The following is a 15,590-nucleotide window of genomic DNA, read 5'->3' as shown; positions in this document are numbered from 1 at the left end:
CCAGGCCGCGGATCCACGAGAGGCCTCAGCAGTCTCGGGAGCGCGACGGGGGGGAACGAATGACTCCTTCTCAAAAACCGCGAGTCTAGAGCGGAGGGTTTTGAGAAGGAGATTGTCACAAAATTTACATTTCGACAATCCCAATACAGCCTCACGCGCATGCGAAAAACCCATACATTTAACACACTTACTGTGAGGGTCGTCGTTCGAGATAAAACGAACGCATGGCGGAGAGCAGCGTCGATAATCCATGACACTTCACTGTAAGGAGAACAGAGTTCCACTTATACCAGTCGCTGAAGTGTCGAGACGAAAGCTGAAGTTGAATTTGAAGAATTCGGGCTCAGAAAAACCGAACGAAGGGCGAGATGTGACCGCTTCGTGAAGGCAGAGAAATCTGAGGAGAAGATGGCGCGCGCGCGTTCATCATGCTACGACGTAAGAGCGTCGGGGCGGAGCCAGCTTTGCGCGAGCGCCATCAGCCAATGAATTGGCGTGATTCTATAGGGCTTCAGGCAATCGGCACATCCAGAGGATATCCCACTGCGCTTTCCGCAGCGTTGAGTGAACCTATGAAAGAGAACAGAAACCTCCTGAAAGTACACATTTAAATGTGTCAGGTGAGAATTGACATGGAGACATGAGGTGTTTGTTTTTTGTGAAGTGGATTTTCAGAAGGAATCAAAAAGTGTTTCTGTGGCAGGTTCTGTACAGCTGTCCTGTCCCTTTTCATTTTGTCTCTGCTGGCTTTGGGGATTTTTATGACTCTCTTTGGAAGGGAGGGCTTTCCAGTCATGTTTCGAGGTAACAAAGAAGGTATCGCCTTGGATTTCTGTTTGGGTTTCTTCTGTGAATAGTCTGATTTCGCAACTGTTTGCTGTCGACCAGAGTTTTTGGAGTTTGCATATTCCCCCATTATCCCGACCACATTCAGACTGACAATGGCCTCGGATATCCCTGCCATGTTTTGTGCTCTGCATCGGTACTCCCCTGCATCTCTATAGGATATTCCATTAAGACTGACCGCCGACCAACGGATTCCCACACGTGGAGACTCATGTACATCTGCAGGCAATGGGTATAAAAGTGAAGTGATCATGTGATCAGACATTAAATCAAGTGAATTAAGATAACACTCACTTACATGACAGTTTACTAGATGATAAATTTGTTAAATATTTGCACCATTGTGCTTTGAAGGGAAATATTTAAACAGAAAGGTTTAAAAACCAAGTGCACAGCTAAACAGTAAATAATTTTAAAGGTCCAGTAAGCGATTTCTGAGACACACTGTTGATATTTGAAATCAACCCAAACAAACACAGCCCTCCCTTCATTGCTCTGCCCCCAAAATGCACTATCATGCAATGCAAAAGTGGATGTCTGTCTCTTTATGATAGCAGAAGAGAAGCAAAATAAAGCGAAGAGGGTAAACAAAAGACAAGGAACAAAAAATGAACATACTACACAAAAGTATATACAAGCAAGAGTTCGTTGCTAGTCGCTAGGGGTGGAGCCGAACCCGAATACGGTATTCGGAAAGATACAAATAACGTGTTTTTTACGAATAGTTATTTCGAACAAATACTTAAAAAAAATATTTGTATTAGGGAACAAGAAAAACTTTATATCAAAAAGCTGCGTTTCCTCACGAGACCGCAGTGCATGCACGGATGAGTGAGTGAGTGAGTGAGTGAGTGACGTTCAGGAAGAGGTGACTGACACAGGCTGCTCCACAGACACAGCAACAGATAGGGCTCGGCTGAGCGAAAAAACACTTAACTGCATCACTATTTTTGTTGAATAGATTTTTTTACCTTAAAGGAACACTCCGAGTTTTTGGGACTTTAGCCTATTCACCTTATACCCCAGAGTTAGATAAGTCCATACATACCTTTTTCATCTCAGTGCGTGCTATAAGTCTGTTTGACGCACCCACCGCTAGCCTAGCTTAGCACAAAGACTGGATGTAAATGGTTGCAGCTAGCATACTAATCCAAATAAGTGACAAAATAACGCAAACATTTTCCTATTTACATGTTGTGATTTGTATAGTCACAGAGTGTACAAAAAACAAAGTCACATGAGACACAGACATATTTTAACCGTATAAATACTGGGAACTATATTCTCTGAAGGCGAAGCACTGCTACTTGGGCGGAAAGATAACCGCAGCACCTGAGACGCGCTCTCTGCTCCTCACCACGGCTCGTCTCAGGTGCTGCGGTTATCACTCCGCCTAAGTAGCAGTGCTTCGCCTTCAGAGAATATAGTTCCCAGTATTTATACGGTTAAAATATGTCTGTGTCTCATGTGACTTTGTTTTTTGTACACTCTGTGACTATACAAATCACAACATGTAAATAGGAAAATGTTTGCGTTATTTTGTCACTTATTTGGATTAGTATGCTATTGGAACCATTTACATCCAGTCTTTGTGCTAAGCTAGGCTAGCGGTGGGTGCGTCAAACAGACTTATAGCACGCACGGAGATGAAAAAGGTATGTATGGACTTATCTAACTCTGGGGGATAAGGTGAATAGGCTAAAGACCCAAAAACTCGGAGTGTTCCTTTAACTGGGTTCCGGAGGCAGTTTATAACTTTCGGGAAGCGGAGTTTGATCGGGAGATTATTCCATTACGCTGCATTATTGACGTCTGCAGTCGGGTGCTCTCATGTTCGCTCTGTTTACGTAGCTCTGTTAGCTCGGTAATTTAGACAATAGGCTGTTGACAGAGTAACGTTAACGTTCGGTTAAAAAGGTTAAAAAATGCTTGTGTAGTTGTGTCGAATTGTATGCACTTGTGGGAGTTATATGGTACGCAGACATCCCAAGTCTCTATTGATAGCGGCTCCCTGAAATTAGTTCAAATCTCCCGGAATCTAACGCGCATGCGAGACAGAACATAGGCCTACTGTGCTCCAAACCGTGTAGCGCGCGCACGGAAGAGAGGGAGAGAGCGAGAGAGCTTGCCGTGTGTGCGTTATGAAAGCTAGTCACCCCGCAACAATCCAGTCAACTCCAAACTAGATTTTTAGGCCTATTTTGAATTTTACTCGAATACAAATACAAATACTTTTCCCCCCTCAACAAATACAAATACAGATACAGATCTCTGTTACCATAGATATAACATAACAACAACAGCATATCTTGGTTCTGAGAAACATAGCAAAACCAGTTACCGGTACTCAAGTATGGAGCAGAAACAACGCAACCTCGGCATCCATTTTCAGGCCTTCCCGCTTAGGTCTCTCCGGCGCTAGAAAGCTTTGGTAACACTTTAGAATACGGTTCCTTCGTTAATAAATAACTACACAAGAACCAATGAGTATTAATATTAACAAACTATTATTAACTAACAAGAAACTCTGATTAATGAACTAGTAAGTAATAGCGCACAGACGAAAGTGGTACTTCACTATTAACTAATCAATAACTACAATTATTTTAATGCTTCCCAGAGAACTACTGAAAAAGTTTATTAACAATCTAGTAACTACTATTAATTAAAAAGAAACTCTGATTAACGAATTAGTAAGTAATAGCGCACAGATGAAAGCGGTACTTCACTATTAACTAATCAATAACTACTTTTTTTTTTTAAGCTTCCAGATAACTACTGAAAATTTTCATAATTCATGCAAAACTAATCAATAACCAATGCAGGACAAATGACTAGCACTACATTAACATTTTAACTGCTACTGTAAACGAATACACAAGGTTGTTTACATTATCAATATGTAATAGCATAGCAGACTTATGATTTGGGAAAGCTGTTAATAATTGGTCTATGCTGTCTATTTATCAACTGAATAATTTTAAAGAAATGGATTTTTAAATGCAGTTGACGGGACCTTACTTGTCCTGTGGCCAATTTTCCGGCATTCTTCTGGACTGGCATTGAATCACTAGAGTCATGGTGAGTACTGGAACATATTGAGTCATCAGCCACCCAAATACCTACAGTTATTTTATTATTTAACCTACCTCCCAAAAAAAAAAAAGTTTTTATGTATGTCACCTAGCTCATATATATATATATGTGTGTGTGAGTGTGTGTGTGTGTGTGTGTGTGTGTGTGTGTGTGTGTGTGTGTGTGTGTGTGTGTGTGTGTGTGTGTGTGTGTGTGTGTGTGTGTGTGTGTGTGTGTGTGTGTGTGTGTGTGTGTGTGCATATCTTGTGAGTGATTAGATTCTACACTTTTTTGGCTTTTCATTAGTAACTACTGTAAGAATCATGGTAACAAACTAGTAATGACTCAAGTGTTACTACATACTTCTATGGGAATTACTAATTATTTGGATCCATATTCTAAAGTGAAGATCATGGTAACTAGTAATGACTAAAGTAATGACTAAAGTTTTACTAAGAAATTTTCTAAAAGTTCACCAAAAATCTCAAACGCTTGAAATTACTTTTGTGTTTGGTTGCACAAATCATGACTAGATCATGTAACACTTTAGTCATTACTAGTTAGTTACCATGATCTTCACTTTAGAATACGGATCCAAATAATTAGTAATTCCCATAGAAGTATGTAGTAACACTTGAGTCATTACTAGTTTGTTACCATGATTCTTACAGTAGTTACTAATGAAAAGCCAATAAAGTGTATAACTGCATTGGTTATTGATTAGTTTTGCATGAATTATGAAACTTTTTCAGTAGTTCTCTGGGAAGCATTAAAAAAATAGTAGTTATTGATTAGTTAATAAGTACCACTTTCATCTGTGCGCTATTACTTACGGGTTCGTTAATCAGAGTTTCTTGTTAGTTAATAATAGTTGCTAGATTGTTAATATTGTGTTAGCCTACTCATTGGTTCTTGTGTAGTTATTCATTAACGAAGGAACCGTATTCTAAAGTGTTACCAAAGCTTTTCTAATATTAATGCGGGTCCAAAAGCTCTTGCCTGATCATAACCCTTCTTTTCCAGTGATATTCCTCTGACCTTTTCTCTTTTGTAATGTCTCTCAGTCATCTCCTATACGGTCTTTCTTCAAATCTCCCTCTTGCTCACTCTCTCTCCTGTACCCATCATGAGTGGACACGCCCCCTACTGGTGATTGACAAGTGTGTTGTGGCCCTCGGTCTGATCCACTTTCAACAGCGTTTCTCAGAATTCGCTTACTGCACCATTAAGTGTGACAAAGTTCTAAAGGTATAACTTACAGCCAGAAAGTTTTCTGGGCAATCTTTCGGAGTCAATGCTGCTTTGCATCTGCTTACAACAAGCTTAAAATAAAGGAAAATATAGTTTAAAACTCTGAGATCACCAACTAAATTACTGTAATTCACAAATTTAACATTCTAAATTTCACAATAAGGTCTCATTTGTTAACATAAGGTAATGCATTAACTAACATGAACTAGCAATATATTTTACAGCATCTTTTAACCTTAAAAGTTCATTTTAGTTCAAAAGGTTCATGTTAACAGATACAACTTTTGATCTGAAATATTAGTAAATGCTGAGATTAACTAAGATTAATAAATGCTGTAGGCTCGAGGTATTGTTATTTCATGTGGACTAGTCAAAACTTACTGTAATGTGTTACCAAATTTTCCATTAGATTCATATTTAATCAGCATAACAATCTAAGTGAAAAGTTCAACTGAAAAATTACCAAATTTCAGAATGTATTGAATTTTATTTTCACAAATTTGTTCATTTTAAGTCCTAACTTTTCTGTTTTATATTGTTTAATTCTAAAACTTAAAAAAATTAAATCAGAAAAGTACAAATAAAACAAGAAAGATACATACTGTATACTAGAGAAAGAGACACCACTGTTATTTAGTATTATTTATATACTATAGTTCTTATTATATTTCAGATTAACTTTTATTTTTTATATTTTAATTTTAGTAATTTTATGTGCTTTTGTCCTTTTTATTAGTTTTTTAAAAATATTTCTAATTAGCTTCAACTTAATCTTATGTTATTTCAGTTGTTGCCAATGGAAACATTTCTCATTTTTGTTCATTCATCTAATATTTAGATTTTAATTTATTTCAGCTTTATTTGAATAAACATTAATTCAACAATAACAACACTTGTGTATATAGAAAATATGCCACATGAGTGTACAAGAAGATACCTTGGTTGTAAAGGTCGGGTCTGGCAGATTTTATCCACATAATTGTTGGAGTCGGGTGTCCTGTTGCATCACAGCGAAGTAGAACATTGCTACCCAGTAAAGCTGTGATCTTTGTGGCAGAGGTCACCGCGTAGGGCCTGCGGCAGCGAGTGAGCTCCACACTCTGAAAGGGAACTCCAGCGAGATCTGGCGGTCCACTACAGGTCAGGAACCGATCCAACAGGACCAGAGAGGATTCCGGGGCTTTACTAATGTCAAGCAAGGTGGAAAGCCTACAGTCGCACACCCAGGGGTTGTCCTGAAGACCTGTGAGAGGAATGAAATGGATGAAAGAGGGTGACGTGATGACACATTGTCATTGAGTCTTCAGAGGAATGCACTGATTACATAAACTGTTCTCTCCAGAAAGGGCTTTAGTTTCCACTGGAGGAACAGCGTGAGCCATCAAAAGGCTGCAAACTCTCAGATCGCACTTAGATATCACATATGTGTCTGTGTAGGCTACACCACTCAGGTTGGGTAAATATTTCATTAACATAAGACATTCATGACTTAATTTGGTTTCACTGACTTTGGCGGTGTCGATGTGTGTGTGGAACAGTTTGTAGTTGTATGAGCGCCAATCAGGGTGTGTTACTGGATTATTATGTGCTAAAAAAAATCCTATTTATTTTGGAATACTGGTACAGTAGTAGACAAACTTGAAACTTGGTACCCTAAATTGTCCTTAGTACCATATGCAGATCACTGACGTAGATTTAGTTTTAGTAACGTACAATGGCATTCTTCAAGATATGACCCTACAGATTAACAAAGGATCTATAGTGTGGTGTCTCCTCTTTATGTTTCACCTAGAACCACTGAGCGCTGGCTTTGAGTGGCGTCACTGAGCGGCCAGAGAGCAATCAGATCATTGGGAAGGGTGCTTAGCCTGTTGCTCGAGAGGTCCAGATAAGTCACATTGCCAAGGTAACGCGCAGCCAGGGGTGGGATTCGTGCCAGGCGGTTATTGTGAAGTCCAAGTGTTCGGAGGCGGGGCACATCTCTGAGTCCCTCCCAGGGGAAGGTGGACAAAAGGTTCCCGTCCAATCGTAACTCATGAAGGGAAGACAGGTTTGTAAAACTCCTTGGATGTAGAACGGTAATGGAGTTGTATGTAAGCCACAAATAAAGCAGTTCTGGCATTGCAGAGAAAGCGCCTCTAAAGATCCTGGAAACAGAGGTGCGCTCTAGGCGAAATTTGACAGTATCAGATGGCAAATCAATTGGAATGGCAGTCAAGGCTGGGTTCTTACAGAGCACAGTTCTAAGAAAAACACAAAACATAATATATAAATAGATTAATAATATAAATATAAATATACATTAAAGTTAATATATGTATATATAGGTCTATGTGTGTGTGGTCAAAATATTTCCCACGTAATTATAATATTAAAATCTGAATATCCTTTGTTGTGTGGACTGCAGCAACAACCTGTTTATACTCAGCAACCCAACACTAAAAATTGGCATTTTATAATGCTACAGTATGGTTACAGCATTAGCCAGGCCGATTTATCATACCGCAATAAGATAAATTGATACGATAAGATAAATTGGCTTTATAAGTCTGTAAAAAATGTTTGGGTGTTTATAGTATTGTGCATTTTGCTCTGTTTTAGTGTTGAAGGAAATCTCTTAAAACTTAACAGGAAATACTAGTAATTTTCTGTCAAGACATTATCTGTTTTTTCTACGTATTTTTTCTGACAGTGTATAGCCTACTACACATTCAGTATTTCCTCTAAAATTATGAATACACCTGTCTCCCCTAAATTACATTACTGGCACGTGGCACATTGCAAGAAACCTGTAACAAGACAACAACAGAGTGAAGGAGAGAGCTTGTGGATGGAAGAATTCAGGATCAAAGACTTTACCAGGCAAAAAGATTACAGAAAAAACGATTTGACTGTACCTGAGTCCTTTGGAGTTACTGCGATCATGGAGCACACAGGTGCACAGAGACGGGCATGATGGACTCTGTGCACAGACCACCAACGCCAAGCACAGAGTGAGGTCTGCATATAGAACAACTGGATGCATTGCTCTAAGAGACACATAAAGGATCTCATACACTACTTTCCCAGAAAAGGGCAGGAGTCCGAGCAGGAGTGTGACATTCCCAAACGCTGTCGTGGATTAAGACAAAGTCTAAAAGGATTAGTTCAGATTACTCTGAAGCAGATCAACACCTATAGTCAGTGAAGTAAAGAAAAACATGCTTTACAATAATAATAAATAAAATGGAAGATGCATTCAATTAAATTTAAATAATGTGTTTTCTAATGGACAATATAATGCCGATATCTATAGTGCAGGGTGACCGATATAATGTTTGCTAGCAAATTGGATATAGCCTACACAAAATTCCAAATAGTGTTGCTAAGCAATTACTGTTCCATCTTGAGTTATAGTGTTTTCTCTCGCGAATGGGATCGTATAATTAGGCCTGTAGCTGAGATGGCCACTTTTAAAGGGGTCATATAATGGTACATGCACTTTTACAAGTTGATTGTACTGAAATGTGTGTTGGCAGTGCCTGTGCACAACCATCATATAATGATAAAAATCCATCCAGTGTTTTTGTTTTAATCTCCTTATATGTTTTCCCCTGCCTCAAATTGAGCCGTTCGTTTTTGTGACATCAATAAAACGGACGCCCCTCCCACGATTGTTGATTGACAGCAGTGATTCAACACAGACCCGCCCTCGCTCGTCCTGTCAATCATAGTCCGCGCGGATCGGCGCGGTCATTGTTGATATGCTGGAGCACTGTCTATGAGCAGAATGGCGTCTAAGCGATTGTGGTGTTCTGTTCTTGGGTGCAATAACGAACACAGCAGTCATTTTAATGTTCCTAAATCCGAACCGCTGAAGACGCAGTGGCTGAGTTTGTTTTCGAAGGGAATATTCCCCACGAGCAACGTCAATGCTTTCATGTTTGCCGAATCATTTCTCAGTGGACTGGTTTATAAACGAGGATCAGTGTAAAGCTGGTTTTGCTGAGAAGCTGCACCTGAATAAAGGATCGGAACCAGCTATTCGTCTTCCTGCTGAACCTTCAGAAGTACTAAAGTGAGTGTAACGTTTTATTAATCTTTATATTAATATTTATATCGCCAGCTGCACGCTTCACGATGGTTTACACTCGGTTTACACTCAGGGTACATTACAGCATGTTTTCTATGTACAACGTTCTCAATATAATTCATAATCCCACGTTTATAATGAACAACGCGTTATGGTATTGTGTTATTGTGTTACAAACGGTGTATGCGCAGAACAGAGAGGCGGGGTGAGCAAAGCTCATTATCATTTAAAGTCATATGCACTGAAACGGCGTGCTGAAAACAGAGCTGTTTTTGACCAGGTAAAATAAGTGTTTTCTTACAATACTAATGAGAATTTTTAATTAAAGTATGTTACAAACTTTTAATTTAGACCCTAAAGAATCATATTAGCTTGTACAAAAATGGCATTACATGACCCCTTTAAAAAATAATAGTTCATAAAACCTCAAAACATTTGCAAAATATTTGTTTGGATCATTGGTTCGGAGCTTGTTTCAAACTCGGCTAGTCACAGGATTTTAGAAAACAAGAGGTGTGTTCTACTTGAAGCGCAGACCGATCAGTGTATGACATAAAATACAGCGAGAGCGATTAGAGCCCAGATGGCTATGCTTTCGAATCGCTCACACGGTACTTTGATGCCTGTCTGCACAGCGCCTCTTCAAGTCGAACACACCTAAGGCTTTGTTGTCATTGAAAATTGCCATATTTAAAGCAACACCAAGCAACTTTTCCTCTGCGGTCACCCTACAGGTTGGAAGCGGAATAGGTTGGTTTCACGTGACGTCACGCTGCTGCATCGCGAGAGCGCGAAAATTCAGATGGAGGGCAGGAAGTGAAATAGCTGAGGATCTGGCATAAATTTTTTGTGTATTTACGGCGGCTCCAATCGTTCTAATCGAGAAAAGGGAAAGGGTTTTTATAGAGTATCAAAGATTGTCATTCAGAAAGGTGAGAAATGTAAAAAGCTCACAGAACAACGCCGTAAAAAGTGGATTTTTAACGTAACGTTACGTCTGCAATTTGGGAGGAGCAGAGTCTGTTAATGCCGTGTCTCTGCAGCAAGTCAAATTTGTAGTTTTCTTATGTTTCATTCAGACTACAGAAACGTGACCCGATCTGGCAATCTTACATAGCGTGGATATATCAGATAAAGGACCGCAAAGCGGTGGCATAAGTGCATTTCACCATGTCACGACTTGATGAACCACTGAAACGATTTTGAAAACATTATTTTAAGGTACAAAATCTTACTTAGTGTTGCTTTAAAAATTCCAATGGTTCACCTATAGGAGGCGTTGATTTGTTGAACACATGGACAAGTGTATTAAAGGAGAAGGGTTTTTAATTGCTTCTAAATACCCCAAAGCCTTGCCTAACACAAAACAAGCTCTACACATTAAAAAAAAAGAACACAATTATTTACAGAACAGCTAAGAGCTGTGTTTCTCTTGTTATTCAAGAGAGGAATGGGAAATAGATAACCCTGTAGTGGAACTACGGAGGCATGATTACAGAACGTTTTGAGCGGAGCTGGGTAGGTCTCTGTTGCTCCGCTCCACTCATACACTGAACTCCAGTCTGGTGTTCGTTGCTTGGTGAGGCCTGTGATGCTTTTGCTTCTTGTGAAACTATTTTAGTAGTTGAAGAAGAAATATTCGAACTAACTTTACAATGATGTGTGGTTAATAATTGTGGCTGCGTGCAATAAGGTGAAATAAATAAACACACAATTTTGCAATGATGCACAAGGTGGTGTTGGAGTCCCTCCCTCTGATCTCGGATGACTGCAGCGGTAGAGACAGCAGCAGCTCTATCTCTCTCACTCTCTCTCTGACCGACAGCAGCAGAAGCATGGCGACGGTGGAGACACGGGAGTGCGAGACGGAAGGCTGCTGCAGCGAAGCTAAGCTCCAGTGTCCCACCTGCATCAAACTCGGAATTCAAGGCTCATACTTTTGCTCTCAGGTGAAGCTCTGACACTTTGGTTTAAGAAACAAGCGAAGCTCTCGGGGTTTGTAGCGCATGTCACGCTTGCCGGCCTACGGGACTGAGCTCAGCATTAGCTAGCTAACTTAGCTGTCTTGCTGTACATCACAAACAGCCACTTTAGCCCTTGCTTTGAGCTTTGACGTTTGCATTAAAGTTTTGTGCATGGTGATTTTCAGGATGACATATTAGTCTGAGATGTTAAACCCTAACACGGAGTGAAAATGTAAATTAGCGAGCTGTTTCTCTGCTCAACGTGCTTTAAATGACTTCAGCTCAGCGTGGCCCGCTTGCTGCTCAGTTGCTAAATCATACCAACCCTGAATTTATAATCTCTAAAGGTAAATGACAACATGATGCATAAATCTGTGCAATCTATAAGGGAGTGTAGATTTAACCCTGACTCTCATCATCCTCGTATGATTTGCTGGGCTCTCCTATGTCTCAAATCCTAGTGAGCGGCAACATGGCCATGATGGACAAAAATTGGCAGCTCACTGGGTTTTAAGGCAAAAAGCCTATGCTCAAAAAATGCTGTACAAGTACACAGCTTATTACATTTTGACAAATCTTTGGACTCTTTCACTATCACTTTTGGAGAGGCTGATTTAATGACATGGTGTTGCCAAGTCAAATATATCTGATTTGACATTTCCACCGATCCCATCTGATTCAAACGTTCACCTTTGCAGCGCTATAACGTTATTTCACCCTCATGTAAACGTTCTTCAGAATATCCTCTTTTATGTTACACTGAAGAAAGAAAGTCATACAGGTTTGGAACAACATAAGGGCGAGTTAGTGATGACAGAATTTTCATTTTGTGTAATGAGCTCTCACTGTAATACTTTAATATGGAGAAGTGCAGAGCTCTGTCATATAGGATATTTTCATCAGCTTTTCTTTCTAAAGTACATGATTCAACTCGCCTGTAACTACTAGTATGTTAGTAGCTGTATGCAATGTAACAGTTCAGTAACATTATTATGTTTTTTTCTTTTGATTTGATTAAAGACCCATGAAATTACATGATAAACACTGTTTACTGTGTTTATGTACTTCCTATTCAAACAGGAAGCTAGGCATATAAAAAGCCTTTACTTTAAAACAAGAGGATTGTGATTCATTGCAAGATCATCACTCATAATTATAATATTTGACCTGTTTACTGGAAGAGAATGTTACATTTTAAATGCTATAATATATACTACCATTCAAAAGTTTGGGGTCTGTAAGATAACTTTTTTGTTGTTTTTTGAAAGAGGTCTCTTATGTTCACCAAGCCTGCATTTAGTTAATCAAAAATATAGTAATGTTGCAAAATATTACAATTTAAATTAACTTTTCTAATATTATCGTTAGTATAGTATGTATACTAGTCTTCATTGTCACATGATCCTTCAGAAATCTATACTGATTTGGTGCTCAAGAAATTTCTTATTATTGATGTTGAAAACCATTTTGTTGCTTAATATTTTTGTGAAAAGCTTGATACTTTTTTTCAGGATTCTTTGATGAATGGAAAGTTTTTAAAAAATTGCAACGTAAATGTCATCACTGTCACTTTTTATCAATTTAACTATATATATATATATATATATATATATTAAACAAATTTGTTCAAAGAACAAACTTACTGAACCTAAACTACTTAAAAATGGTAGTGTAATTTTGACACTAGCAAATACATCAACGTTAATAGAAACTTAATTTTTGAGGGCCTTTAAGAAGTGAAATTGTTTGAGTAATAACTTCTAATAAAGTTCTTGTCTGTTTTCAGGAATGTTTTAAAGGCAGCTGGGCCACCCACAAACTGCTCCACAAAAAAGCAAGTATGTGTGTTTTATTCACTCTCGCTGTTCATGAGTGATGTTTAATTCTGCATTTGCATTTTGTATTCTCCATAGTCCATACAAATCATGTCTTGCATAATGCCATCATTAATATCTGCCGTTTTATTTGTAGAGGAGGACAAAGTAAACGATGAGGGAAAGAACTGTGTGGAGAAAGAAATCAACACAGACCCGTGGCCTGGGTACAGATACACTGGTAAACTGCGACCCCACTATCCACTGGTAAGGACGCAGCAGACTAGAGATGGACATGAGCACAGACATCATAAAAATTGCATCGAAATTGCAGCACATGTACTCATATGGCGCTTTTCCACTGCATGGTACGGCTCTCTTTTGGGGTTTTCATTTTTTTTTGGGTTGTTTTCAGACACCCATGCGGCTTGTTCCTAGCAACATCCAGAGACCAGACTATGCAGATCACCCTTTGGGTAAGATTGCAAAACCCTTCACACATACATTTGACCTCATTTTGTAAATTATGCTCCACAACACTCAAATTGACTTCTCTAGCTTTCTTGCCCCAAGCCCTTCATTTGAGTCATTGCACTATTCCGACCGGCTGCCCTGTTTGATACGCCTGTATGAAGTTTAAACTTTTGACCCTTGCAGTGGGCCACTGATATACAAGCTTTTAAAATAATGGTCTCACTCTCCATCTTTGAAGAAGTGCTGTTTGATTTTTAAAATGTTTGCTGCAATAGTGCACCTCTTCTGACCACATTAAACCTCTGTTTATTGTATATACACATCTACTGTAGATGTGCAAGAGTAACCTCTGTTTACTGAAAACTCTAACTCTGTTTTTTGTTTGGTATTTCATTGGTGTATCATCTGTATTATTAGGATTTGGAGTTTAATGAACTCGAAATCTTATGTTTGCGATTAGGGAATGAGAAAATGAGGCCAAATGCATAGTTAAAAAAAGTTATATTGTGAAAAATAAACTTTTTTTCTATTTTAATGTTTTCTATTTTCATGTAATTTATTCCTGTGATGCAAAGCTGAATTTTCAGCATTACTCCAGTCTTCGGTGTCACGTGATCCTTCAGAAATAATTCTAATATGCTGATTTGTTGCTCAAAAAACATTTGTTCATATTATCAATGTTGAATACTGATCCATGTTTTTCAGGATTCTTTGGTGAACAGAAAGTTAAAAAGAACAGCATTTATTTGAGATTAAAAAAAAAACTTTTGTAACATTATAAATTGCTGTTACTTTTGATTAATTTAATTCTTTCTTGCAAAATCTTACAGACCCCAAACTTTTAAACGGTAGTGGGTCCTTAAAAATCATAGATTATCTATAACCTTCTAGTTACTATGCTAGTGTGTCTGAGAACCATGAAAACTTGAAGTTCTTTGAAAAGATGTGGTTTTATTTATTTGCATATGCCACTCTGATATTTTTATGTAATGCAATGAAACGTAGACGTGTTTAAAGGTGCAGTGTGTCATTTTTAGCGCCAACTAGTGGTGAGGTTGTGAATTGCAACCAACAGAAGTTACGGTGGCCGACAGGAAAAGATGCCGTCGTCGCAGAGAGTAGCCAGTTACGCTATGAGGTTTCTTTACAAAGATCAATCAAGGAATTATGTTTGCTTAATTGTTCAGTAAAATGATATGTTATTGCGAATATTATTGTTACTTGTTCATCATTGTGTCAGTGTTTTATTCGCTGACTTTAGCTAGTTTCTTTGCACGAAGAACAACATAGTGACGAAATGCACTCTGTAATAGCAGTGTTTCCCCTACCATTGTTCTGGGGGGGCGGCCCGCCCCCCCAAAACGACACCCCGCCCCCCCAAACATGCTGACGAAATCCAGTCATAAAAACGGAATTTACTGTATAACGCGGAATTTCACAGAATTTGTAAATTTGAGTAATAAATAGAAAGCAGTTCAGTACACTTGAAATCAAATCGCGATGTAGACTAGTGTGTGTGGATATTAAAACACAAAGACTATTTAAATACGAATCCTGCATGTTCTGTGTGAATGAATGGTGCCGCCGACGCGCAGTTTCATTTTACCACACAAACACACACACACACGGAAGCACGTGTGACGCTTGCGCTGAATTTTTGCCTATATGAAGACACAAATGCATGAACTTCCTCTCCAGGCTCTAGATCCACTCCGAAAGTCACTTCGTGATCATTTCACCGCTTCATTTGAGAAAAACTATCATCATGACATAAACACAGAAACTCAAAAGGTCTTCACGGCAACCCGTCAAAATAAAAGTTTGGTTTAACTTGACAGAAATATATTACTGTTGTACATTAGAATTTAGATATGTCCCAATGTTATAATACTAACACTGATCCAAATAAATTATCATCAAAATTCAGTTTAAGGAATAATCCATGTTTTAATTTTAACAGTAAAGCTCATTGTGCAGCACGTTATTTGACAAAAAGTTTATTTAATTTCATATGATTTAAATTGATGATAAATGATAAATGATTGTGTTTTATGTCTTCATTTTATTACCAGAAAAAACACAACACAGAATTAG

The 15,590-nt window shown here is 38.4% G+C and overlaps 2 protein-coding genes across 3 annotated transcripts in view; one reads left to right on the top strand and one right to left on the bottom strand.

Annotated features, from left to right (window-relative positions):
* Positions 1-584: 584 nt before the first annotated feature.
* lrit3b (leucine-rich repeat, immunoglobulin-like and transmembrane domains 3b) lies at positions 585-8,228 on the bottom strand. Its single transcript, XM_056269070.1, has 4 exons — positions 8,070-8,228; positions 6,961-7,415; positions 6,110-6,415; positions 585-1,065 (listed from the first exon to the last, which is right to left on the bottom strand). Exons 1-4 carry the CDS (start codon positions 8,195-8,197, stop codon positions 617-619), a joined length of 1,338 nt encoding a protein of 445 aa, XP_056125045.1. The 5' UTR covers positions 8,198-8,228; the 3' UTR covers positions 585-616.
* A 2,809-nt stretch (positions 8,229-11,037) lies between these two features.
* metap1 (methionyl aminopeptidase 1) overlaps positions 11,038-15,590 on the top strand; it is an 11,359-nt gene continuing 6,806 nt past the window's right edge. The window contains exons 1-4 of one of the 2 annotated variants that reach the window (XM_056269054.1): positions 11,038-11,193; positions 12,995-13,046; positions 13,180-13,289; positions 13,438-13,498. In XM_056269054.1, the coding sequence (XP_056125029.1) occupies positions 11,080-11,193; positions 12,995-13,046; positions 13,180-13,289; positions 13,438-13,498 (337 nt within the window). In that variant the 5' untranslated portion in view covers positions 11,038-11,079. The remainder of the gene's footprint in view (positions 11,194-12,994; positions 13,047-13,179; positions 13,290-13,437; positions 13,499-15,590) is intronic. The other variant, XM_056269055.1, reaches the window with a different exon arrangement.

The sequence above is a fragment of the Rhinichthys klamathensis genome, unplaced genomic scaffold (assembly GCF_029890125.1).
Source record: "Rhinichthys klamathensis goyatoka isolate OS25496 unplaced genomic scaffold, OSU_Roscu_1.1 h1tg000280l_1, whole genome shotgun sequence".
Classification (NCBI taxonomy): Eukaryota; Metazoa; Chordata; class Actinopteri; order Cypriniformes; family Leuciscidae; genus Rhinichthys; species Rhinichthys klamathensis.
The sequence above is the reverse complement of the archived record's forward strand: the minus strand, read 5'-3'. Positions and strand labels throughout refer to the sequence as shown.

Excerpts from the sequence above, each read along its gene's own strand:
- lrit3b (XM_056269070.1), bottom strand. The coding sequence starts at position 8,197 with ATGCATCCAGTTGTTCTATATGCAGACCTCACTCTGTGCTTGGCGTTG. Across the intron at positions 7,416-8,069 it reads AGTAACTCCAAAGGACTCAG|AACTGTGCTCTGTAAGAACC; the intron begins GTACAGTCAAAT and ends TGTTTTTCTTAG. Across the intron at positions 6,416-6,960 it reads CCAGCGCTCAGTGGTTCTAG|GTCTTCAGGACAACCCCTGG; the intron begins GTGAAACATAAA and ends TTCCTCTCACAG.